At 39.2% G+C, this 27,700-nt stretch overlaps 1 protein-coding gene across 5 annotated transcripts in view; it reads left to right on the top strand.

The window, feature by feature from the left end:
• RARS2 (arginyl-tRNA synthetase 2, mitochondrial) overlaps positions 1 to 27,700 on the top strand; it is an 81,064-nt gene that overhangs the window by 16,671 nt on the left and 36,693 nt on the right. For 3 of the 5 annotated variants that reach the window (XM_030809460.1, XM_030809458.1, XM_003258319.4), the window contains 5 exons: positions 3,408 to 3,481; positions 9,124 to 9,226; positions 10,575 to 10,658; positions 19,296 to 19,393; positions 26,469 to 26,524. Coding sequence is in view for 3 of the 5 variants with exons in the window: in XM_030809458.1 (XP_030665318.1) it covers positions 3,408 to 3,481; positions 9,124 to 9,226; positions 10,575 to 10,658; positions 19,296 to 19,393; positions 26,469 to 26,524 (415 nt within the window). In the remaining 2 variants the exon portion in view is untranslated. Of the gene's footprint in view, positions 1 to 3,407; positions 3,482 to 8,663; positions 8,783 to 9,123; positions 9,227 to 10,574; positions 10,659 to 19,295; positions 19,394 to 22,803; positions 23,283 to 26,468; positions 26,525 to 27,700 lie in introns of those variants that run through there. The other 2 variants (XM_030809461.1, XM_030809459.1) reach the window with 2 other exon arrangements.

Raw genomic sequence — 27,700 nt, 5'->3', positions numbered from 1 at the left:
AGTTATGTCTTTATAGCAGTACAAGAACAGACTAATTATACATGTATCCTCTGTGAAACTGCTATTGAAACTACTGTCTTGTTATTTATATCTTCATATGAGTAAGATAAACTAGTCTTAGAATTACTTTCAGGAAAACTTCATTCCTGCTATTTACTGTATATATATGTTTACCCTGTAGTACTAGGGGTAAAACATGCTGTGTAGATAGATTCCCTTTGTACCTTGACTGCCAAGAACGTAAGTACCTTGAGCTTAGGGTTTTCTGGTATAAATTTATACCTCCATTTCATTTTATGTGCTTAAGCCCCACTCCGAGCGTTTTGGTAGCAAATGAAATATAGTAAGATAATACATGAGGCTGGGCATGGTGGCGCAATTCCTTGGAGTCCCAGCTACTTAGGAAGCTGAGGTGGGAGGACCGCTTGAGACCAGGAGGTCGAGGCTGCAGTGAGGTATGATTGTGAGCCACTGCACTCCAGCCTGGGTAACAGAGTGAGACCTTGTCTCTGGGGGAAAAAAAAAAGAAGAAGAAGAAATTATTAAGTACCTTTTAGTTTAGCCAAAAGAATTCTCTAAATGAGAATTGCATATTGTTCATTTAAATGTCAGCATTTTATTGCTACCCAAGTTCACAACCTATTTGTCAGCTGAAATGCTTCAAAATTGACCTAATCACTAAGTTTTTTTCAGCTGAATTGTTATATTTAAGATAGACAGAAAATCTTAGTGATTATGGTTAAGTTTGGGAGATGTGTCCAAAATAAATTTTTTTAAAGGAGAAGGAAATATTTATTACATGTTTATTATATGACATATTTTTCTTAGTCATCACAAGAGCCCTAGTTTATTGTTTAACAGATTTATTATCCCCATATTTCAGCTGTGAAAACTATAGCTCATTCATGTAAAATTACTTTCTCAAGGTCTCTTAACTAATAAAAGTAGAACTGGAATTTGGATCCTTTTTTTTTTTCTGAGAAATTACGATAGAACCTTTATTACTGATGTTTCTATTCTAGAAACATTTTGTACTATAAACATGAACTGTTTGAGCCTTTATCCTATAAATGCTTTGGAAATATTTACCTACTTCTGTAAATACGTCCCAAAGAAATGACTTTTTAGTAAGGAATACAGTAATTTACTTCCTAAAGTCTAGAAAATAAAGAATTTTGTACCCTGAGAGGAAACTTTAAAAAATCAATCTGTACCAAGCCAAAGTGGAAATGTACAAGCCTCTTAAAGAAAGTGATGTCTCCAGGTCTGCTAGTTTGGGCAAGTTTTTACAGTTAATACGTTTGTGAAATTCAACAAATAACTTCGGTTGACAACAGGAGAGTATATGTTATTATTAATCAAGAGACAGTGGTTTTAATTTTATTGCTCTCCTGAACAGTCACAAACACCCTTGAAGATGATTTCTTCTTAAACTCTTCTTACATTCTTACTTTTTCTGTTTCCCCCATCATTCCCTTCTCTTTTTCCCAACTCTACAGCCATGTATAGTCCTTTGTAGAGGCTACATGAGTATTGGAGAAGTGGGGGAAAAGTTGAAGACAGTTGTAAATTTATACTGGCTATGCTGTTATTTCACTATTTTGTTTTTATGCATTTCTCAATGAAAGGATATACATATATGTATTAGTCTGTTTTCACACTGCTAATAAAGACATGCCTGACACTGGGTAATTTATAAAGGAAAGAGATTTAATTGACTCACAGTTCAACATGGCTGGGGAGGCCTCAGGAAACTTATAATAATTGCAGAAGGGGAAGCAGACACATTCTTCACATGGCAGCAGCAAGGAGAACTGTCGAGCAAAGGGTAGGGGAAAGCCTCTTTTAAAACCATCAGATCTTGTGAGAACTAACTCACTGTCACGAGAACAGAATGGGGGAAACCACCCCGTGATTCAATTATCTCCACCTGGTCCCTCCCATGACACGTGGGGATTATGGGAGCTATAATTCAAGATCAGATTTTGGGAGGAAATATAACCAAACCATATCAATATGGCATAGGGGTTGAGTATAGGTTCCGGTTTTAGATAGCCTGTGTTCACATCCTAGCTTTTCTTTCCACTTAGGCAAGTTAAGTAAATTCCCTGTACTTCAGTTTGATCATTTATAAATGAGGTTTGAAATAGTAGGAAAGTCTGGGATTGTTGCAAGGAAAAATTAAGGCACTTAAGACATGCCTGTCAGATAGGAATAATTCAGGACTGGTGCGGTGGCTCGCTCTTGTAATCCCAGCACTTTGGGGGGCGGAGGTGGGAGGTTTGCTTGAGGCCAGAAGTTAGAGGCCAGCTTGGTCAACATAGCAAGACTGTCTCTATAGGCATGGTGGTTTACGCCTGTAATCTCAACACTTTGGGAGGCTGAGGCGGGTGGATCATCTGAGGTCAGGAGTTTGAGACCAGCCTGGCCAAAATGTCAAAGCCCCGTCTCTACTAAAAATAGAAAAAAATAGCTGGGCTTGGTGGTGTGCGTCTGTAATCCCAGCTACTTGGGCGGCTGAGGCAGGAGAATCGCTTGAACCCGGGAGACGGAGGCCTCAGTGAGCCGAGATCACGTTACCGTACTCCAGCCTGGGTGACAGAGCGAGACTCCATCTCAAAAAAAATAAATCATTCAGTACATGGGAATGTCTCTTCCACCTAACTTTAAGTGTCCAATTAGGGTAATAGTTCACAACTTTGGCTATGTATTAACAGTCACACAAGGAGCTTTTAGAAAATACAAATCCAGCAAGGCAGAGTTCCTCACACCTATAATCCCAGTACTTTGGGGAGTTGATGTGGAAGGATCACATGAGGCCAGGAATTCAAGACCGGCCTGGGCAACATAGCGAGACTCTGTCTGTGCTACAAAATATATGTATATAATACATCCACCCCTACTATTCTAATGATTAAGCCTTTGATAGGGACGGGGATCAGATTTTCCCTATTATTTACTTGTTTATTTGTAAATGCCATGAGGTTTTTTTGGTCTGTTTTGTTCACCGCTGTATCCCCAATACCTGGAATAATGCCTGGCACATTAAGTAGCCACTCAATTTTTTTTAATGAAAAAAGTAAGTGAATTATCTGTGGATTCTCAGTGGTTTATCTCCTCTCCTGCCATACTTTTTTTTTTTTTTTAATTTACGAAGGTAAAATTCATTCTTTTTGCTGAACAGTTCTGTTAATTTATGGTCAAATCCTCCCCTTTCGGTTTTCCAGAGGGTCAAATAATTGAATCATACACTATATACCTTTTTGAATCTGGCTTCCTTCACTTGGAATGCATTTGGAGCTCATTCGTGTTAAGTGTATTAATAGTTTATTCTTATAAGTGGTATTCCATTGAATGGAACAAATACGTCAACAATCTTGCACTGTTTTGTTCTTTTTGATTTTTAGCTTTCCAGAGTGTTGAATCTTCCACCAGAAAACTTGATCACATCAATATCTGCAGTTCCAATTTCCCAAAAAGAGTTAAGTATAATATACTTTTAACAATCTAAAATGTTGCTGACTTTGTTGATATACCAAAAAAGCAAAAAAGAATTGTTACTTTTCAATTTGTGGAATAGTCCTTGAAATTAACTGTAAGATATGATTCATTATATTCAGCCTATTACTCCTATTGACTTAATAAAATTAAAATCTGTATTTTAAATACTCTGATATGGCAGATTATATATTCTTATATTCATTATTTTAGTTATGCTAGTAACTATAATTGTGGCAAAGTCTGGGAATGAGGTTCAAATTCAATTCTGTAACAATAAATAAAATAACTAAAATTGTGGTTAGAATCTCAGGGTTTTTGAAGGGATATTAAAGATTGTACAACCATCTGGTGGTTGAATACTGTTGTACCATATTTATCTACTAGGTTTTTAATGTTGTTTTTGTTTATTGAGTTTCCTTTTGAGTACTCCCAGTGATAGAAAACTGTTGGTTAGGACTAGACACAACCAATAGTTGCTTTCTCAGTTACAGAGAGGTATCTCTTTGTGAGTTTGGTCATCCTAAATGATTCTTGTTTACGATTTGGGTAGAAAACTTCAATACTTGGATAGATTATTGTCTGTCAATTAATAATGACAAGAAATTAGCTACATAGTAGTCATTTAAGTCCTAAGCTTTGAAAAGAAGTAAAGATATAATTACCAGTACCATTCTGTCCTTGTATTTTATTCACTTAACTTTGTCAGGATTTTGAGTAGAATGAATATTCTTCTCAGAATAGAACAAAGAAGTAAGTGGAAAAGAAAGACAAAGGCTACATTTGGCCTTCTAGTAAAAGCACCTTTAAAATGGCCCACTGCAGCTTTTTCTATTGACTTTCTGTAAGAGAGGCAAGAGGATCTCATGATTATATGTAAATAGATGTAGCCTTCCAAACTAGCTGTCTATTTTGTAAAATCTATAAATGACATTCTGCATAATAAGGGAAATGTTACTGGTTTGTTGTTTGTTTTGAGACCAGGTCTCATTCTGTCGCCCAAGCTGGAGGGCAGTGGTGTGATCTCGGCTCACTGCTGCCTCAAACTTTTGTGCTCAAGTGATCCTCCCACCTCAGCCTCCAGAGTGGCTTGGACTACAGGCTCACGCCACTATGCCTGGCTGACGTTTTTGTATTTGTTGTAGAGATGGGGTTTAGTCATGTTGCCCAGGGTGGTCTTGAATTCCTGAGCTCAGGCAATCCACCTGCCTTGGTCTCCCAAAGTACTGGGATTACAAGTATGAACCACCACACCCAGCCTGTTTGTTTCCATTTTTATTTAATGTGTCAAAGGCCTTTAATAAGCTGAACCATCTTGGCCCGTCTTTTGAATAGGATTTCCTTTGCCTGCTTCCACTTTAAGAATCTGAGGTATTGACTTTATAGAAAATAAATATTGGGGCCGGGCACGGTGGCTCACGCCTGTAATCCCAGCACTTTGGGAGGCCGAGGCAGGTGGATCATGAGGTCAGGAGATTGAGACCATCCTGGCTAACATGGTGAAACCCCGTCTCTACTAGAAATACAAAAAATTAGCCAGGCGTGGTGGCATGCGCCTGTAATCCCAGCTACTCGGGAGGCTGAGGCAGGAGAATCACTTGAACCGGGGAGGCGGAGGTTAGAGTGAGCCCAGATCTTGCCACTGCACTCCAGCCTGAGTGACAGAGCGAGACTCCGTCTCAAAAAAAGTAAATAAATAAATATTGGGGAGGGCCTCAAGATTTTTCTGGCCTACAAATCTGAAATTCTTCATATTAGGTTTACTTAAAACAAAGGGAACCTCTAGTGCTTTGCCATAATAAATTCAGGTTTCCTTTACAGTATGTAACTAAGCCTAACCGTTCTATATTTCTAACTTTATTCCAGAATGCTTGTAAGTGCCAGGAGAATTAAGAAATAGTATTTTTGTTAACCTGGTTTAATTAATATAATGAATTAATTTACTCTGATCTAATTCTCTCTATTTTATTTTCTTTCTACTATCTGATGATAGTAAACAGAATTAACAACTTTATTATAAGCCAATGGCTATCAAGTCTGTGGATTTCACACTAACAAATATCACAACTCCTCAGAAGTAATGGGAAAATAACTATTGCTTTTTAAACTTTTTTAAGTATAAAGAATGAATGTACGGGGACTAGTTTAATGAACCCTATGTGTGCCCATCACCCATCATCATCTGCATGGGACCAGTTTTTTTTTGTTGTTTGTTTTTTTGAGACGGAGTCTTGCTCTGTCACCCAGGCTGGAGTGCAGTGGCACAATCTCGGCTTACTGCAACCTCCACCTTCTGGGTTCAAGCCATTCTCCTGCCTCAGCTTCCCCAGTAGCTGGGATTACAGGCACATACCACCATGCCCAGCTAATTTTTGTATTTTTAGTAGGGATGGAGTTTCACCATGTTGGCCAGGCTGATCTCAAACTCCTGACCTTGGGAGGCCAAGGCAGGAGGATTGCTTGAGCTCAGGAGTTCAAGACCGGCTTGGGCAACATGCGCCCGCCTCAGCCTCTCAAAGTGCTGGGATTACAGGCTTGAGCCACCATGCCCGGCCCAGTTTTGTTTCTTTTATACCCCGTCTACTCTCCTTGTCCACATTTTTTTTTTTTTTTTTTTTTTTTTTTTTGGAGACAGGATCTAGCTCTGTTGGTTGCTGAGGCTGGAGTGCAGTGGCAGAATCACGGCTTACTGCAGCCTTAAGCTCCCAGGCTCAAGCTATCCTCCCATCTCAGCCTGCCAATTAGCTGGGACCAGAAGCGTAGGCCACCATACTTGGCTAAGTTTTTAAATTTTCTGTAGAGATGGTGTCTCCCTACGTTGCCCAGGCTAGTCTTGAACTCCTCGGTTCAAGCAATTCTCCTACCTCAGCCTCCCACACTAGAATTATAGGCGTGAGCCACTGTGTTGGGCTCTCCTCATCCACAGTTGTTTATTTTGATACCTACTGCTTTTCATACTTAGATGTTTTGTCTTTTTAAAGGTTTTATTTTTAAATGTGTTTTTCTATTATAAAAGCAAAACAGATAATCTTCTTAAGGAAATTCAGTAAAATACAGAAGAATAAGAAAAGATAAAAGCCCCCAATAGTCTACTACAGTAAGACAACTGATTTTAGCAAGTTGATGTATTTTTTACTTTTTTCTTTGAATTTTTTTTAGTGTTTAAAAAGACATAGCTATAAAACTACATAGAAAAACATAAGATATTTGAATCCTTTTCCTGACATAATTCTTTTTTTTTTTTTTTTTTTTTTTGAGACGGAGTCTCGCTCTGTCACCCAGGTTGGAGTGCAGTGGCGCAATCTCGGCTCACTGCAAGCTCCGCCTCCCGGGTTCACGCCATTCTCCTGCCTCAACCTCTCCGAGTAGCTGGGACTACAGGCGCCCGCCACCACGCCCGGCTAATTTTTTTGTATTTTTAGTAGAGACGGAGTTTCACCGTGGTCTCGATCTCCTGACCTCGTGATCCGCCCGCCTCGGCCTCCCAAAGTGCTGGGATTACAAGCGTGAGCCACCGCGCCCGGCCCATAATTCTTTTTTTAAAGTGAATATCACTTTTAGCAATATTGTAACATTCCCTTGTTGCTAGGCATTTAGATTGTTTTCATTTTTTAATATAAATTTTTTTTCTTAGAGATTGGGTCTTGCTATGTTGCCCAAGCTGGTCTTGAACTCCTGAGCTCAAGCAATCCTCCTGCCTTGACCTCCCAAAGTGCTGGAATTACAGGCATGGGCCACTGTACCTGGACAAAGTGTAATACATAGTAGGCTGCTGGATGATGTATTAAGGCTCAGGAAAATTCTTAATGGTCATTGTGGACTAGGTTCTTAAATGTGATGTTAACCAGAAGTCACACAGGAATTTTTCGTTATTTCCCTGAGTTTCATAAGTGTTAATGAAGGAAGTAATTTGTGCCTTCTCAAAAATAAGTCTTTTCATTCCAGTGACAGATGGGCTGGATAAATAATGTTTCAGCCCTCTTACTCTGCCCATCGAGTCTCATTCTCTAGTTCCATATTAAACACCAGAAGATAAATTAGTGTGAGTAGTTATATAGATGCTTATATGTTGATTAAAAAAAAATTTTTTTTGCACCTTGAGCTATTTCAAACCTACAGAAAAATTCATAGAGAATGATGTAATGAGTACTCTCATGGTCACTTTCTAAGTTGTCAAGTCCTTTTTCCAAATTTACTTCAAGTCTTATTTTGTAGGGAAAGGGAGAGCTTTTGATTTTTATTAAGCATTACAGATAATGTTAAAGTCACTGATATATATTTGTTTGACTTCATTCCCTACCCTGCTTCCCTAGAAAGAACTGATCTCATGATGCAAATGATTTGTTTTCATTAATCATGCTTTGTGTTTGTTTCTTTGTTTTTGTATTGTTTTTTCACCTACCCAATGAAAAGGATAAATGGCATTGCCCGTCTCTTTAATGAACTACTGAGTGTTAAGAGTAATATTCTTCTTTTTCTCATGTTGAAACTCAAATTACAACATTTAAAAAATATGTCATTTGGAGGTCAGTGGAGAGGTTTGAATTAGAAGCACACATTTGGAGTAGTAGAGGAAGCATTGTAGAAGAGGTAAAGAGACCTGGGCTTTTTTCTCAATCTGTTTTTATTTGCAGTAGGATTTTAAAGGAGACATTTAGCTTGCCAGACATCAGTTTTCATGTCTATAAAATAAGGTGGCTGCTCTACCTGTTTCACAGAGATACCACTTAAAGCTACAATTGGGTAATGGAAGAGGAAGAATTTTTTGAGACTGGGTCTTGCTCTGTCACCCAGGCTGGAGTGCAGTGGCATGATCTCAGCTCACTGCAACCTCTGCCTCCCGGGTTCGAACAATTGTCATGCCTCAGCCTCCCGAGTAGCTGGGCTTAGAGGTGCACGCCACCACGACTGGCTAATTTTTGTATTTTTAGTAGAGATGGGGTTTCTCCATGTTGGCCAGGCTGGTCTCAAACTCCTGACCTTAAGTGATCCACTTGCCTCGGCCAACACCAAAGTGCTGGGATCTGCGCCCAGTCAGAAAAGGAAGAATTTTATAAGATGATAAGAAAAACATTCTAAGTAAATACTAGGTTATTTCTCATTTTCTTGCTTTTAATTTTGTTTTTTATTTATTTTATTTTATTTTATTTACTTTTTTGAGACAGAGTTTCACTCTTGTCACCCAGGCTGGAGTGCAGTGGTGCAATCTTGACTCACTGCAATCTCCACCTCCAGGATTCAAGTGATTTCCCTGCTTCAGTCTCCCAAGCAGCTGGGATTGTAGGTACACACCACCATGCCTGGCTAATTTGTGTGTGTGTGTGTGTGTGTGTGTGTGTGTGTGTGTGTGTGTGTAGTTTTAGTAGAGATGGGGTTTTACCATGTGGCCAGGCTGGTCTAGAACTCCTGACCTCAGGTGATGCACCTGCCTTGGCCTCCCAAAGTGCTGGGATTACAGGCATGAGCCACCGCTCTCGGCCCCCTTGTTTTTAATTTTGAAAGTACACATAACACCTTCTTCTGGTAAAGGTATGTCTCAATGGAGAACTCATAGTGATTAATCTTTGTTACACAACTAATGCTTTTAAGGTAACAGTTCTATCTCGTTTCAATGTCTGTCTTTAGAGAAGTAGCTGATTTTCAGCTTTCTGTGGATTCTTTACTGGAAAAAGACAACGACCATTCAAGACCAGATATTCAAGTTCAAGCCAAGAGACTAGCAGAGAAGGTACGTTAGCACTATTATCTCTTTTTGACATTGTAATAGACTTGTTATTAAAAAAAAATACTTTGCAGGCTATCTCAGCCATAATAGTGAATTTAATAGTGTTTCTTTGTTCGAGGCATCTTGTGTAATATAATTTAAATTCATTTTAGCCATGTACTATAAGGTTATAATGATTTTTCAAATTAGTTATAAAGCATTCCTCTTGAGCTGACATTGTTCAATTTTTTGATTAACCACTTACAGGAAGACCGAAGTGTTAATTAAATTTAAAGATTGAAGCTGGATGGACTTTTGAATTTAGGAGAACAAGCTTGATAAATTAGAGCAGTGAGTTGCAATTTTTAAAATGAGTTTCTGAAAAGATGAACATTGAAATATGAGAAGAAATGATTAGATGTAAATAGAATCATGATTACAGAGAAGAGGTGGTTAGATGATTTAATAAGCCTCTTTCATTTCTAAGTTCTCTGATGGATTTGATATCTAAAAGAGGAATTGAAAGGATTGTAAGGAATTACTAAACATAAATTGTTAGTGTAATTCCTTCAGAAATGGCAGATATGTTGGACAAGGTTATTAACATATGTCACAGAGTCAGTGTCTGGGAACTCAAAAGAATTGGAACAATGAAAGTCACTATCATAGAAAAAGATGCTTATTTAAAGAATGACTATGATAAAGGAGCATTGGTAGCTTAGTAAATATTTATTTGATCAGAAAATCACTCCCAGATATTTACCAGGAATAGAATTATTCAAAATACAATATTTAGTTCCTTTTCCCCATTTCTTGTAAGTTCTTAAAAATAAAGACTAGTTGCTCTTTAATGACAGCAGATATCTCTTCAAGTCCTATAGGTTTTTCATGAGATGGGTTCAAACATCTAATAGGTTAAAAAGTGAAGGCATATGCATAGAAGACAAACTATCTAAATTACATCTTATCTGTTGGTGCAGGTGCTTTAGCGTAGACCCTGACAGAATGTCATGTTCTGTGGCTCTCATGAAAGCTAGGTGAGATTAAAAGTGTTCATCATATGTCAGAGTAGGTAGAATATGGGTAGAGTGATTTTTCTTACTTGTTAAAAGGTGAATTTGAGGGGAGGGAAAGAGAATGAGGAAGAGAGAGACTGAATACAGAATAGCATGTTAGTTGGGAAAAAAAGAAAATGTGTTTACTTAAATAGAAGTATGGAACTAAAGAGATTGCCTGAGAACTAGGACCCGATAATAGGGACCATGAAAGATGACTTACTTGTGTCTTTGTAAGCCAAAAATAGCATTAGAATTACATATCTCATTAGGCCTATTATATAACATACCTACTTTGTGTGATTTGTTCTTTTCAGCTAAGATGTGATACAGTGGTGAGTGAAATCAGTACTGGTCAAAGGACTGTAAATTTCAAAATAAACAGAGAGCTCTTAACAAAGGTAAGAATAAGTTAATATCCAGCCATTGTGCTTTCATTCTCTGCTTCAGCCACAGTGGTCTTCCTCCAGTTTAAATTCTTTATGCCTCCTCTAGCCTCAAAACCTTTGCACATACTGATCCATAACTTGGGGAGTGCCACCCCAAGTTAACACCTACTCATCCTTTAAATCTTGATATTTCTTTGGCAGTACCTTTCTGACCCCTTCATTTATATGCTCTCATAGCACTCTATAGTCATATACCACATAATGACATTTCATACACAACGTGTATAGATGATGGTCCCATAAGACTATACCATATTTTTATTGTACCTTTCTGTGTTTAGATATATTTAAGTATACAGACACTATTATGTTACAGTTGCATACAGTATTCAGTACAGTAACATGCTATACAGGTTTGTGGCCTAGGAGCAATAGCCTGTAGCATACAGCCTAGGCGTGTAGTAGACTGTATTGAGAGGTAACAGCATGCTGGCAGTCCTCACAGCCCTCGCTCGCTCTCGGCGCCTTCTCTACCTGGGCTCCCACTTTGGCAGCACTTGAGGAGCCCTTCAGCCCACCGCTGCACTGTGGGAGCCCCTTTCTGGGCTGGCCGAGGCCGGAGCCCGCTCTCAGCTTGCAGGGAGGTGTGGAGGGAGAGGCGCAAGCGGGAACCGGGGCTGCGTGCGGAGCTTGCAGGCCAGCTAGAGTTCCGGGTGGGCGTGGGCTTGGCTGGCCCCGCACTCGGAGCAGCCGGCCGGCCCTGCCGGCCCCGGGCAATGAGGGGCTTACCACCCGGGCCAGCGGCTGCAGAGGATGTACTGGGTCCCCCAGCAGTGCCAGCCCACTGGCATTGCACTCAATTTCTTGCCGGGCCTTAGCTGCCTTCCCGTGGGGCAGGGCTCGGGACCTGCAGCCCGCCATGCCTGAGCCTCCCACCCCCTCCATGGGCTCCTGTGCGGCCCGAGCCTCCCTGATGAGCGCCGCCCCCTGCTCCACAGCGCCCAGTCCCATTGACCACCCAAGGGCTGAGGAGTGCAGGCCCACCGCGCGGGACTGGCAGGCAGCTCCATCTGCAGCCCTGGTGCGGGATCCACTGGGTGAAGCCAGCTGGGCTCCTGAGTCTGGTGGGGACGTGGAGAACCTTTATGTCTAGCTCAGGGATTGTAAATACACCAGTCGCACTCTGTATCTAGCTCAAGGTTTGTAAACACACCAATCAGCACCCTGTGTCTAGCTCAGGGTTTGTGAATGCACCAATCGACCCTCTGTATCTAGCTACTCTGGTGGGGCCTTGGAGAACCTTTGTGTGGACACTCTGTATCTAGTTAATCTGGTGGGGACGTGGAGAACCTTTGTGTCTAGCTCAGGGATTGTAAACGCACCAATCAGCGCCCTGTCAAAACAGACCACTCGTCTCTACCAATCAGCAGGATGTGGGTGGGGCCCGATAAGAGAATTAAAGCAGGCTGCCCTAGCCAGCAGTGGCAACCCGCTCGGGTCCCCTTCCACACTGTGGGAGCTTTGTTCTTTCGCTCTTTACAATAAATCTTGCTACTGCTCACTCTTTGGGTCCACACTGCCTTTATGAGCTGTAACACTCACCACGAAGGTCTGCAGCTTCACACCTGAAGCCAGCGAGATCACGAGCCCACCGGGAGGAAGGAACAACTCCAGACGCACCGCATTAAGAGCTGTAACACTCACCACGAAGGTCTGCAGCTTCACTCCTGAGCCAGCGAGACCACGAACCCACCAGAAGGAAGAAACTCCGAACACATCCGAACATCAGAAGGAACGAACAACTCCAGACGCGCCACCTTAAGAGCTGTAACACTCACCGCGAGGGTCCGCGGCTTCATTCTTGAAGTCAGTGAGACCAAGAACTCACCAATTCCGGACACAATATCATCTAGGTTTGTATAAGCACTTGGGAGGCTGAGGCAGGAGGATCACTTGAGCCTGGGAGTTGTAGACCAGCCCTGGCAGCATATCTCTACAAAAAAATTTAAAAATTAGCCACACATGGTAGTTTGCGCCTGCAGTCCCAACTACTCTGGAGGCTGAGGTGGGAGGATCGCTTGAGCCTGGGAGTTTGAGTTGCAATGAGCTGTGGTTGTGCTATTGCACTCCAGCGTTGGTGACAGAGCGAGACCTTGTCTCACAATAAAAGTTTCAATAGCCATGAATTTTCAAGCTTTATTTCAATTAACAAACTAAATAATTTTTTCTGATTTAAGGATACCCATTAGCTCACTTATTAAAAATATTCCCAAATCCTTCTCAATTGACAATGAAGGGACAAGAGTCAGGGCTTTGAAGTCCAGCTACTCTTTCTCACATGGGAATTCTTCCGTATCGCAGCCTTGAGGATCTGAATCTTAGTGGGAATTTTCATTAAAGGAGCAAGCAGACTGCTTACAGTTGCCTTCCTCAGTGTCACAGTAAAGCCAGATCCTAGAGCAGTGAGCACTCATGTTCAGAAAAGGACTATTGAATGTAGCTTTGCTGTGTGTTACAATTTTAATGATAATTCTTCTTTACTGAAAACTTAATGTATTCTACATTTGGCTGTCAACCTAAAAGGAGGAAACTGAGGCAAAATTAATAGAAGTAGAGAGTTTACTTGGGCCAGGCTTGAGGATTGCAGCTGAGGAGTACAGATTCAAGTTGCCCTGAATATACCCTTTGATCGGCAGCAGTTACAAGTGGATTTTTAAAGGGAAAGAAGAGGGAGTTTGAGTTGTTAACCAGAATTTACATTAAAATAATGTAAGCTATTGATAGGCTGTATATTTTTCTTCGTGTCACAAATTCCAGTAACATGAAGATAATGTGTGAGGCAGCTAGTCGGGAACAAAATCACATAAACAATTGTCGCCACCCATAGGAGGAAGAGTTTGTGCATAACTGATGTCTGATACACGTGTCTTTCTGGGCCTGCATACCTCACATAGCTGAGACTACTCTGAGCTATTTTTCTTTTCTCAAGCTTATAGCATCTGTTTTTCTCACGTATTGGATCTCTAGTTTTATAATTTTAACTGTTTTACGGTCCATTTTTTAATAAGTAGGATAATACTCTAAAATAATGATTAAAAGTAAATATATAAATCACTAACATAGTCATTTATAATGAAGTATTATGTACTGTACATAATTGTATGTGCTATAGTTTTATACAACTGGCAGTGCAGTAAGTTGGTTTACACCATAAGTTTTAGGTCTCAGATGATGGTCATTTGCATGGTTTTTTTTTGATACGGAGTTTTGCTCTTGTTGCCCAGGCTAGAGTGCAATGGCATGATCTTTGCTTACCATAACCTCCACCTCCCAGGTTCAAGCGATTCTCCTGCCTCTGCCTCCCCAGGTAGCTGGGATTACAGGCATGCGCCACTGTGCCCAGCTAATTTTGTATTTTTAGTAGAGACGGGGTTTCTCCATGTTGGTCAGGCTGGTCTTGAACTCCCAACCTCAGGTGATCCACCCACCCCACCCTCCCAAAGTGCTGGGATTACAGGCGTGAGCCACCGCGTCCGGCCATCATTTGCATATTTAATGGATTTTTCAGATCACATCAAGAAAAAAAATTCGACTCTTGGTTAGGACCAACAAAGAATTAATATATCTTTGCTTGAGAAGTAACCATAATGGTATTGCGAAGAACTGTCACTTTGGTACCAAACTTCTACCTGTCAGTAGCTTGCAGTACTTTCAAGAGAAACTGTAACTTCAAGTAATATTTAATTGTTAAAAGGGAAAAAACAAAGTATGATCTAAACCAAATAGGAAAAATGCAAACAAAACCCTGTTTTCTTAGGGATGCTTCAAAAATACACAATGGATAACATCATTTTATTTCACACTTTTTAATTTGCCAAATTAAACTTTGCATGTTTAACCAAAAGTAAAAGAAAAAGTTAAATTTAAAAATCTCTTAAACCGTTCAAATCATTGAAGGGTTTAAATAAAACAGACTCGATTAAATGTTTGTGCTATGTAAAAAGATAATTAGGTGTTATTGTTTTGTTATGTAGTCATGTGTTGCTTAACAATGGGATACATTCATAGAAATGTGTCCATAGGTGGTTTTGTTATTATGGGACATCGTAGAGTATACTTATACAAACTTAGATGATAAAACCAGCTACATGGACCTAGGCTATAAACTTGTGCATCATGTAAAATACCAAATACTGTATTTGTGCAATTGTGACACAGTGGTATTTGTATCTTGTCTAAACATAGGAAGGGTACAGTAAAAATACAGTATTAAATGTAAAAGATGCTATACCTGTATTTACCATGAATGGAGCTTGCAGGACTCGGAGTTGCTCTGGATGAGTGAGTGGTGAGTCCATGTGAAGGCCTAGGACATTACTGTACACAACTGTAGACATTATAAACATGGTACACTTAGGTTACAATGGGTTTATGAAAAAATATTTTTCCTTGTATCATAACTTCAGAGTAAAATAATAAAAATTAAAAAATCTTTTTCTTGGCTGGACATGGTGGCCGATGCCTGTAATTCCAGCACTTTGAGAGGCTGAGGCAGGAGGATCACTTGAGTCCAGGAGTGTTAGGGCTGCAATGAGCTAGGATAACACTGCTGTACAGGATCACACTGCTGTACTCCAGCCTGGGTGACAGGGCGAGACTCTCTCTCTTTTTTTTTTTTTTTTTTTTTTGAGACAGAGTTTCACTCTTGTTGCCCAGGCTGGAGTGCAATGGCACAGCCTCAGCTCCCACCTCCGTCCCCCGGGTTCAAGCAATTCTCCTGCCTCAGCCTCCCAAGTAGCTGGGATTATAGGTGCCCACCACCATGCCTGGCTAGAGACCCTGTCTCTAAAAAATAAATATTTTTCTTTCTTCAATAATAAATTAACCTTAGCTGACTGTAACATTTTTATTTTATAAACTTTTTCATTTTTTAAACTTTTTTCTTCTATTTATTTTTCTTTATATCAGCTTAATTGTGTAACTTTTCAGCTCTTTTGTAATAACAGCTTAAAACAAGCACATTATACAATTACAAAAATATATCCTTATTCTGTAAGCTTTTTCTAATTTTTTAATTTACTTTTTAGACTTTTTTGTTAAAAGCTAAGACACAAACACATTAGCCTTAGCCTACACAGGGTCGGGATCATCAATATCACTGTCTTCACCTCCACATCTTGTCCCACTGGAAAGTCTTCAGGGGCAGTAACACACATGAAGCTATCATCTCCTATGATGACAGTACCTTCTGGAGTATCTCCTGAAGGACCTGCCTGAGGCAGTTTTACAGTTAATTGTTTTTAATAAGTATAAGGAGTATGCTTTAAAATTATGATTTAAAAATATAGTAGATTAAATACATAAATCAGTACAGTCCTTTATTATTATCAAGTATCTTGATGTGCATAATTGTATGTGCTATACTTTTACATGACTGGCAGCCTAGCCTAGTAGGTTTGTTTACATCAGTGTTACCACAAACATGTGAGTAATGCGTTGCACTAGCCATTATGACCTGCTGCAACATTGCTGGGTGATAAGAATTTTTCAGCTCCATTATAGTCTTAATGGGACCACCATTGTATATATGTGGTTCATCATTGACTGACACATCGTTACTTGGTGCATTACTGTAGGTGTTGTTTTGCAGTGGATGAGGTTTAGATGAGGGCCTAAACCAGGGCAGAGGAACTAGTTATTAAATAACTGTAACGATATTTAGGAGATAACACCCAGAGGGCCCAGTGATTAACAGATGATTGATTACAGAGGTTGAGGGAATAAGGTAAGTGTTAGGGACTCCTAGGTTTCTGAGTAGGTTAGTTGGGTGAGTGGTAGTGCAGTTTGTGGAAATAGACAGTGTAGATGGAAGAACAAGTGTATTTTCTGTGAAATGCCTGAAAAGCATGTCCAATCAGTCTGTAGCACTAGAGAGATTAAGTAATTAGTATTTGAAGTCTTTTTTTTTTTCTTTGAGATGGAGTTTCGCTCTTGTTGCCCATGCTGGAGTGCAATGGCGTGATCTCGGCTCATTGCAACCTCCATCTCCTGGGTTCAAGGGATTCTCCTGCCTCAGCTTCCCAAGTAGCTGGGGTTACAGGCGCCTACCACCACACCCGGCTAATTTTTTGTATTTTTAGTAGAGACGGGGTTTCACCATGTTGGTCAGGCTGGTCTTGAACTCCTGCTCTCAGGTGATCCTTCTGTCTCAGCCTCCCAAAGTGCTGGGATTACAGGTGTGAGCCACCATGCCCGGCCAAGTATTTGAAATCTTAAGGGAGTGGTTTAAGTCACCTAAAAGTGTAAAATAAAAAACTAGAAGCAAGAATGGAGCACAGTGTGCAGAGTCAAGGGCAGATGGTGGAAGAAGAGCCTACAAAGGAAATTGAGAAGCAAAAGTTGAGAGAGAATTGTGTCTTTACAACCAAGGAAGGAGGATAGTTGCAAGAAGGGAGTAGTCACCAGGTAAGATGATGTTTGAAAAGTGTTTACTCCTGAAGAAGGAGGGAAGGAATTAGGATAAGGACAGATGATCGAAAGGGACTTCAGCCTTGTCTTAAATGTTCAATTTTTTAAAAATTATTAACGTTGCCTTTTTGTTGTTTGTGCCAGATAAATCAGTAGATAGAGGGTTATTGTTAAAGAGAATTCTAACTTCGATTAATTGTTGTGGAGTCTACCATTCATTACATAAAAAGGAGAAGTGGGAAAGATTTGTAGACTTTCAACTTAGAATAATCTGAATCTGGATTTCTTCTTACTGATGTGTTCATGTCATATATATTCTTGGACTAATAATACTGGGTCCCTAGTTTATGACAGACACTATTCTGTGTACTGTCTATATATTGTATTAATCCTTTATCTGTTTCTTATTGCACACTGTGAGTCGAGAGAGTATTATTTTCTCTACGTCCTTGTGCACATACATACTATTTCTGAACCGTAGTTTTTGCATCCATTAAATGGGAAATGTTGCCCATCTTTAAGATTATGAGGCTTAAAGACAACGGGTACTGTAGGAGCACCTGGTCTTGGACCTAGCACTTTATGCTTCTTAAATGTCGATTGTTATGTACTGGCTGCTGCTCCCTTCTCTGCCTGTTCCATTTAGAGACCATTTTAACCAACTCTTTAATAAAATTTTTCACAACATAAACCACGTTTTTAAGACTCAAGATGCATTTTGGGACCAGGCATGGTGGCTCACGCCTATAATCCCAGCACTTTGGGAGGCTAAGCTGTCAGGATCAGTTGAGCCCAGGAGTTCAAGACCAGCCTGGGCGACAGAGCGAGCAAGAGACCCTGTCTATTAAAAAAAAAAAAAAAAATTTTTTTTTCTTTTGAGACAGAGTCTCACTGTGTCACCCAGGCTGGAGTGCAGTGGCGCGATCTCGGCTTAGTGCAACCTCCACTTCCCGGGTTCAAGCGATTCTCCTGTCTCAGCCTCCCAAGTAGCTGGGACTACAGGCGCATGCCACCATGTCTGGTTAATTTTTTTTTTTTTTAATTTTTTTAGTAGAGATGGGGTTTCACCATGTTGGCCAGGATGGTCTCAATCTCCTGACCTCGTGATCCACCTGCCTCAGCCTCCCAAAGTGCTGGGATTACAGGCGTGATCCACTGTGCCCTTCCAAAAAAAATTTTGTTTTAATTAACTGGGTGTGGTAGCATGTACCTGTAGTCCCAGCTACTCTGGAGGCTAAGGTGGTAGGATCGCTTAGGTAGGAAGATCGTTTGAGTCTGGTTGAGGCTTCAGTGAGCCGTGATTGTGCCACTGCACTTCAGCCTGGGAGACAGAGTAAGGCCTGTCTCAAAAATATGAAAATAAAATATAGATGCAGTTGGGGAAACAAAATCAACTAATACGAGTAAACAAAAGTTCATCACCATTAACAAAAAATAAAATATGAATTTTGTGAACTATATATCATAGTTCTATGTTAATAACTAAACACTAACCTGGAATATGTTTGGGAAGTTTCTGTGGGATTTCCTTGTTTCTCACTTGTGTAGTGAGGAACTTGTATAATAGGCATTATACATTTTTATCTTTTTCCTACCATTACTTGTGGTCTTTAATATCACAAAAGCTGCAGCAGCATGTAGCAGTTAACAGGTTAACTGTGAAGTGGAAAAGTTCTTTTCTGCACTATTTAATCCCTCAGTACTTTCTTTCTTTCTTTGTTAAAATAGTTCTTATCTCTATGGCTGTCGTGAGGAGTAAGTAAGTTAATGCATATAAAATGCTTGGAACAGTGGCTGGCACATAGTATGAACTCAATAAGTGTTAGATGGTGCTTTTTGTTTTGTTGTTAATATTTACTGTGGGACTTTTGGTTGTTACTTAACTTCACCAAGCTTCAGTTTCCTTCTCTGTAAAATACCTACATGACTGGTTACTGTAAGAATGAATAGACATGGAATATAAAAGGGCACAGAACCCTTGTAAATGTTAACTAATGTTACTACTATAACTAGCATTAGTAACAAGAAAAGTGGTGCTGGAGGTAGTGCTACTGAGGATGCTATGAAATTCTCAGTTCCATAAATTAGAATGAACAAATTGGCAACATTTAATTCTCAGTAACAGAGTAATTAAAAGCATTGTAATTTTTGTTCATTAAATTACACTCCTTTAATTTTCAGACAGTGCTACAACAAGTAATTGAAGATGGCTCAAAGTATGGATTAAAAAGTGAACTTTTCTCTGGTCTTCCCCAGAAGAAGATTGTGGTTGAATTCAGGTGAGGGTGTACCCCTTTTACGTGTTGCTTAATCAAGTTGACTGAGCAGAGGAATGTTATTACCATTATTTGGGGGTCTTCATAAATAACATATGGAAAACTTGAAAACCAGTGCAATTATGTTATTTCTTGAAATCACAGTGAATCAATCATTGAACTATGAATAAAAAATATATTTTTGGACCTCCAAAAATGTCTAATAATTTTTTTTTAAGTATTAACAATTACTTTTTTGAAAGAACTAGTTATTCACTTTATTTATTTATTTATTTATTTATTTATTTATTTATTTATTTATTTATTTATTTTTGGGACAGAGTCTTGCTCTGTCGCCCAGGCTGAAGTGGCAAGATCTCGGCTGGCTGCAAGCTCCACCTCCTGGGTTCACGCCATTCTCCTGCCTCAGCCTCCTGAGTAGCTGGGACTACAGGTGCCCGCCACCATATCTGCCTAATTTTTTTTTGTATTTTTTGAAGAGATGGGGTTTCACTGTGTTAGCCAGGATGGTCTCCATCTCCTGACCTCGTGATCCGCCCATCTCGGCCTCCCAAAGTGCTAGGATTACAGGCGTGAGCCACTGTGCCCGACTAATTATTTACTTTAATAGACTCTTAAGGCAGAGGTAATGGTTACTACCATATTAGGAATTTTAAAGTGGCCAGACATGGTGGCTCAGCCTGTAATCTTAGCACTTTGGAAGGCAAGGTGGGAGGATCACTTGAGGCCAAGAGTTGGAGACCAGCCTGGGCAACATAGTGAGGCCTCACCTCTTAAAAAAAATAGAAAAATTAGTTGTGCATGGTGGCACAGTCCTATAGTGACAGCTACTTGGGAAGCTGAGGAGGAAAGATGGCTTGAGCCTAGGAATTCAAGGTTACAGTGAGCTGTGATTGTCACTGCACTCTAGCTCAGGTGAGACACACCAAGACCCTGTGTCAAAAAAAAATTTTTTTAAGTAATTTGATTACCAGAGAAACAAGTCTTTTAGTATTTGTAATAAATGTATTTTTTTAATTACCAGAAAAATAGCTTGAAGTTTTAATGTGCCTCTAAATAGTCTTCATAGAAATTTCTAACATGCTGTCAATATAACTGTCTGATATTTGGACTGTTAGAGGTAACCAAGAGAGAAAAGGGAACACTAAGAACTAATACTTTCATTGTACAGCCGACAGATTGACAACCCTAGGAAATTATCAGAGATGTTGCATTTGTCTTCCGAAAGCTGAAGAACAGTCTTGATGAACTGTTTTTCTACTTAGAAAGATAGAACTTGCTAAGAGACTTTTGTCTTATTAAGTATTTATGTCTGTGGAAGATGTTTAAAAATTGATGTGGGAAGTATTATCTCATGTTTACTAACTCATTATTGCAGTTTATGATAATAGCTTTTAAACTTAGTTATGATTAGCTCCTGGACAATCAGAGAAAGAACGGGTATTATGCGTGTGTACTGTCTGCCACTCACTTGTCTTCTTAGAGAACACAGACCCTGTGATGCAAAAATCCTCAATAAAACACTGGCATACCAAATCCAGCAGCACATCAAAAAGCTTATACACCATGATCAAATGGGCTTCATCCCTGGGATGCAAGGCTGGTTCAACATACGCAAATCAATAAATGTAATCCAGCATATAAACAGAACCAAAGACAAAAACCACATGATTATCTCAATAGATGCAGAAAAGGCCTTTGACAAAATTCAACAACGCTTCATGCTAAAAACTCTCAATAAATTAGGTATTGATGGGACGTATCTCAAAATAATAAGAGCTATCTATGACAAACCCACAGCCAGTATCATACTGAATGGGCAAAAACTGGAAGCATTCTCTTTGAAAACTGGCACAAGACAGGGATGCCCTCTCTCACCACTCCTATTCAACATAATGCTGGAAGTTCGGGCCAGGGCAATCAGGCAGGAGAAGGAAATAAAGGGTATTCAATTAGGAAAAGAGGAAGTCAAACTGTCCCTCTTTGCAGATGACATGATTGTATATCTAGAAAACCCCATTGTCTCAGCCCAAAATCTCCTTAAGCTGATAAGCAACTTCAGCAAAGTCTCAGGATACAAAATCAATGTGCAAAAATCACAAGCATTCTTGTACACCAATCACAGACAGAGAGCCAAATCATGAGTGAACTCCCATTCACAATTGCTTCAAAGAGAATAAAATACCTAGGAATCCAACTTACAAGGGATGTGAAGGACCTCTTCAAGGAGAACTGCAAACCACTGCTCAATGAAATAAAAGAGGATACAAACAAATGGAAGAACATTCCATGCTCATGGGTTGGAAGAATCAATATCGTGAAAATGGCCATACTGCCCAAGGTAATTTATAGATTCAATGCCATCCCCATCAAGCTACCAATGACTTTCTTCACAGAATTGGATAAAACTACTTTAAAGTTCATATGGAACCAAAAAAGAGCCCGCATCAGCAAGTCAATCCTAATCCAAAAGAACAAAGCTGGAGGCATCACACTACCTGACTTCAAACTATACTACAAGGCTACAGTAACCAAAACAGCATGGTACTGGTACCAAAACAGAGACATAGATCAATGGAACAGAACAGAGCCCTCAGAAATAATGCCACATATCTACAGCTATCTGATCTTTGACAAACCTGACAAAAACAAGAAATGGGGAAAGGATTCCCTATTTAATAAATGGTGCTGGGAAAACTGGCTAGCCATATGTAGAAAGCTGAAACTGGATCCCTTCCTTACACCTTATACAAAAATTAATTCAAGATGGATTAAAGACTTACATGTTAGACCTAAAACCATAAAAACCCTAGAAGAAAACCTAGGCAATACCATTCAGGTCATAGGCATGGGCAAGGACTTCATGTCTAAAACATCAAAAGCAATGGCAACAAAAGCCAAAATTGACAAATGGGATCTAATTAAACTAAAGAGTTTCTGCACAGCAAAAGAAACTACCATCAGAGTGAACAGGCAGCCTACAAAATGGGAGAAAATTTTTGCAACCTACTCATCTGACAAAGGGCTAATATCCAGAATCTACAATGAACTCAAACAAATTTACAAGAAAAAAAACAACCCCATCAAAGAGTGGGCAAAGGACATCAACAGACACTTCTCAAAAGAAGACATTTATGCAGCCAAAAAACACATGAAAAAATGCTCATCATCACTGGCCATCAGAGAAATGCAAATCAAAACCACAATGAGATACCATCTCACACCAGTTAGAATGGCCATCATTAAAAAGTCAGGAAACAACAGGTGCTGGAGAGGATGTGGAGAAATAGGAACACTTTTACACTGTTGGTGGGAACGTAAACTAGTTCAACCATTGTGGAAGTCAGTGTGGCGATTCCTCAGGGATCTAGAACTAGAAATACCATTTGACCCAGCCATCCCATTACTGGGACCCTCTAAGAGCAAACTCATGAATTTATAATAAGGACCAATTACTGGTTCTTGGATTTCTTCTGAAAATGAGAGAGGTGGGAGAAGAGAATCTTTAAAATATGTAGTATCCTGAATAGACCAAGCAACATTCCCCAGAAAACAAGAGATACGATCACGATGCTCAAGGAACTTTCTCCCTAAATTGAGTTGATTATGATAATACTAGATTAAGTAACTTGCCCAGGTTCACAGAGCTAACTCTTGATTCTGAAACCTGTATACTTAACTTTTACTGCCTCCCTGGTACGTAGTGTAGGTTGTCATATATTTTGTCTGATTTAGGAGCAGTGTGATAAAGTACCGGATAAATGGCTGTCCATCATAGATTTGGACTCCCCATGGTAGATGGTGTAAGACTTGAAGCTGATTATTGTTTCCTCTCTCCTCTCTCTCTAGTCAGTCTCTCCTATTTTGTACAGATCAGCTCTGTAAGATCATGGTAAGCAGTGGTAGCCTTTTCTTTTCTTTTCTTTTCTCAGCATGATTTTCCCCAGCACCTGCTGCTCCCAAGTGTGAGACACTCTTCTCGCAAAACAGATTGGAGACTTCTGCCTGGTAAAATGAGAATTTTGGAGGTCAGGGTAGCAGTTCTGACTGTTAGTAACTGGCTCAGTGATCTTGGATGGGACAGTTTATTTCTCTGGCCTCTTATCTGGAAAATAAGAGTAATCTTTTTTTTTTTTTTTTTGAGATGGAGTCTCTCTCGCTCAGGCTGGAGTGCAGTGGCATGATTCACTGCAGCCTCTGCCTCCACGGTTCAAGCAATTCTCCTCCCTCAGCCTCCCCAGTAGAGTAGCTGGACTACAAGCACACACCACCACGCCCAGCTAATTTTTCTATTTTTAATAGAGACAGGATTTCACCATGTTGGTCAGGCTGGTCTCCAACTCCTGACTTCAAGTGATCCACCCAACTCGGCCTCCCAAAGTGCTGGTATTGTAGACGTGAGCGACCACACCCGGCCAAGAGTGATGTTATCTGTCTCTTCTTAGAAAAATTAAGGAAATTACATGAAATAATTTAACAAAAGTCCCAGTAAGATGCCCAAATTATAATTCATAGTAACTACTTCAGTTGCCAAAAGAATTGAATTTGTATTTTCCATTTCATTGTATTCCTTTCTCAGTAGAAATATGGTATCAGAGAGAAGCAAATTGTTGATTTCAAGGGACATTTTGTCAAAACTTGAAGACCTAGATAGATTCAATTTTTCTAATACCGGAGGGAAAATGCGAAGCTCTGTAAAAGTTTTTTTTGTTTTTGTTTTTCTTAACAGACATTATAAATACCTAGTTTTTAAAAAATTCAGAGATTACAAAGAGATATTTAATGAAAAGGAAAGCTCTTCCCCATCTCAGTTTCCTCTGTGGGTATCTATTAATCCCAATATCAGTTTTTATTCACCCTCCTAGAGATGTTCTACGCATTTGTAAACAGACTATACATATTTTACATTGTTTTCACTTCTTACTTTTTTTTTTTTTCTTAATGTATTTTATGTTCCTTTAATATGAATGCATCGAGGGCTGGCTTTTTATTTTTATTGTTCCATTGTATTCTTTTTTTTTTTCTTAAATCAGCTTCATTGAGGGATAATTACATACAATACTTATTTAAACATATAATTTCACCATATTTAAACATATAATTTGGTGAGTTTTGGCAAAGATATGCAAGTTGTATAACTACCTCCACAATTATGATATAGAGCTGTTTTTCTGGGGTTTTTTATTTCTATTGATTTTTTTTTTGCTTTACTTTTGTCTATGTTATTTTCTTTTATTCTGCTTGCTTTGGATTTAGTTTGCTCTACTTTTTTCTAGTTTCTTAAAGGAGAAGCTCAGATTATTGATTTAAAACCTCTTTTCTAATGTAAACATTTCATGTTATAGATTTTTCTGCTTTAGCTACATCCAACAAATTTACTAGTAAGGCAGCAATGTGGTGCAGCGCCAGGACTCCCCTTGTTTGCTCTTCTCTCAGACATCACAGTCCTTCACTGACTATTGTCCAGTTTCATAAAATCAGTGTTTCATCTATTTTTCTGGCTTTCTGATTATTTAAGGCAGAAGAGTAAATCCAATCTTCTTTTGGCTGGAAATGGAAGATTTTTTTTTTAAGCCTTTAGAATGACATTTACTTTCTTTCTAAACAATGATTAAATAAAAACCTGTGTAGTTTCATAATTTCATAACTGTGCACACATATCCATAGGATCAAGTAAATCGTAGTACTCTTAAGGGTGTATAATAAGACTTTGGAGACAGACCAGAATTTAAGCTCTGGTTTTACCACTTTTAACCAGCTATGTTCAAGTTAATTTATCTTTTTTTAAATATTGAAAAACTTATGAGATTTTCAAACATGCACAAAACAGGGAAAAGTATAATTAACCCCCATATGTTCATTACACATATTCAAGAGTCATCAAGATATTGCCATATTTGCTTCATCATCTCTCTTCGTTGTCCCAGTTCCCTCATCTGTAAAATAAAAGATAAAAGCACATATGAGTATTAAATGAGTTAATGCCTGTGAAGTGTGTGAAGCTGTGCCTGTCAGATAGTGAGTGCTTTGGAAGCATTTGCTATGTTAAATGATTGATTAAAACTTCCTGAGCACACACGGGAGTGATAAATGTGTTGATTGGGAATTTGGAGTGGTGAGTCACGTTCTGATTGTTCTGGGAGGTTTTATGCATAAAAATTTTTAGATTTTTTTTTTTTTTTTTTAATTTTACAGACAGTCTTACTCTGTTACCCAGGCTGAAGTGCAATCATCATAGTTCATTGTAACTTTGAACACCTGGGCCCAAGCTACCCTTCTCCTTTAGCCTTCTAAGTAGCTAGAACTACGAGCATGCACCACCACACCTGACTAATTTATTTATTTATTTTTTTTATTTTTTTGAGACAGAGTTTTGCTCTCGTCACCCAGACTAGAGTACAATGTCGTGACCTCGGCTCACTGCAACCTCCGCCTCCCAGGTTCAAGCCATTCTCCTGCCTCAGCCTCCCAAATAGCTGGGATTACAGGCATGCACCACCACACCTTGCTAATTTTTTGTATTTTTAGTAGAATCAGGGTTTCACCATGTTGGCCAGGATGGTCTAGAACTCCTGGCCTCAAGTGTTCCATCCGCCTTGGCCTCCCAAAGTGCTGGGATTGCAGGTGTGAGCCACCACATTCAGCCACCTAATTTTTTTAAAAAAATTTTGGAGAGACAGTGTCTTGATATGTTGCCCAGGCTAGTCTCAAGCTCCTGGCCTCAAGCAGTCTTCCCATCTCAGCCTCCCAAAGTGCTGAAATTACAGGCATGAGCCATTGTGCTGGGGGTATTTTTACATTTTTAAATTTTGATTTCTGATACAGTAAATACTAGCAGATACCACTTACGTGAATGCTATTACTTGAGGAGTCACAAGATCAATTTCATTAACACAATGTCAAAATTTTGAGTTCTAATTTATCCTTGCTCGAAATTTTTAACTTTTAACTTATCTTTGCCTTAATACCAAAGGCCATACTCCACAGTTTTGACAAAGTATGGAGGCATGACCTAGTTGATTCTTAGAAGTCTTAATTCTTAGAATAGAGAAATAATGTTTCCCGTTTTTTTTTGCAGTTCACCTAATGTTGCCAAAAAATTTCATGTTGGACATTTGCGTTCTACCATCATAGGTAAGTGTTTAATTTCACATAAAATACTAAACGTTCCTCTGAGGAAGTATTTGATAGTTCGATTTAATGTTTTAATGCTTAAATAACAAAATAGCAAAAAACAAAAAGTTTAAATTTATATGAGCCTCCTGCCAATTCAATATTACATGAAATGGACGACATTGTTTACACTGTTTTGTGGAAACACAAAATTGATTTCAAAACCAAAAGATTAACTGAGAAACTAATTTTAACTGCTATATATGTTATGATTTTTAACTTTCTAAAAATAAGTATAAATATGGAGAAGACCTGAAAGATGCAAAAGTAAAAATAGTTATGTGGGGATGTATAATCTTTCAGATTTTTTTGTTCAGTTATTTTGTGGTTTTTTTGTCACCTAGGCCAGAGTGCAGTGGCGCGATCTCGGCTCACTGCAACCTCTGCCTCCCAGGTTCAAAGGATTCTCCTGCCTCAGCCTCTCGAGTTGCTGGGATTACAGGTGTGCGCCACCATGCCTGGCTAATTTTTGTATTTTTAGTAGAGACAAGGTTTCTACTTAATAACAATTTTTGTCAAAATTACAAACCACAAATAACAATTTTTGTTAAAAATTCACCTCAGTCATGTGAGCACTTAGTGGAATGTTCAAGCCTGGAAATTAAAACAAGACTATTTCTGGCCTGGTGTGGTGGCTCACACCTGTAATCCCAGCACTTTGGGAGGCTGAAGCAGGCAGATCATTTAAGGTCAGTTGTTCGAGACCAGCCTGGCCAACATGGTGAAACCCTATCTTTACTAAAACTACAAAAAATCAGCCGGTGTGGTGGTGTTGCACCTGTAATCCCAGCTACTCAGGAGGCTGAGGTGGGAGAATCTCTTGAACCCGGGAGGCAGAGGTTGCAGTGAGCTGTGCACCACTGCACTGCAGCCTGGGCGACAGAGCTAGGTTCTGTCTCAAAAAAAAAGAAAAAAAAGACTATTTCAATAAATAGAGATTACTGCATAGTACTTCATAGTTGTGATGCTTCAGTGTATAATATACTTATGATTTTCATTTATTTAACATGTCATGCAGCAGGTCAATTTAAAAACTGAAATTAAAATTATATAATATTAGAATTGGAAGGGACTTTGGAGTTTATCTCAATCTCACTTCCAATGTAGAAATCTGGCCTGTTGCATGCTTAAGAGAAA

Source organism: Nomascus leucogenys, chromosome 3 (genome assembly GCF_006542625.1).
Source record: "Nomascus leucogenys isolate Asia chromosome 3, Asia_NLE_v1, whole genome shotgun sequence".
Taxonomy (NCBI): domain Eukaryota; kingdom Metazoa; phylum Chordata; class Mammalia; order Primates; family Hylobatidae; genus Nomascus; species Nomascus leucogenys.
The sequence above is the reverse complement of the archived record's forward strand: the minus strand, read 5'-3'. Positions and strand labels throughout refer to the sequence as shown.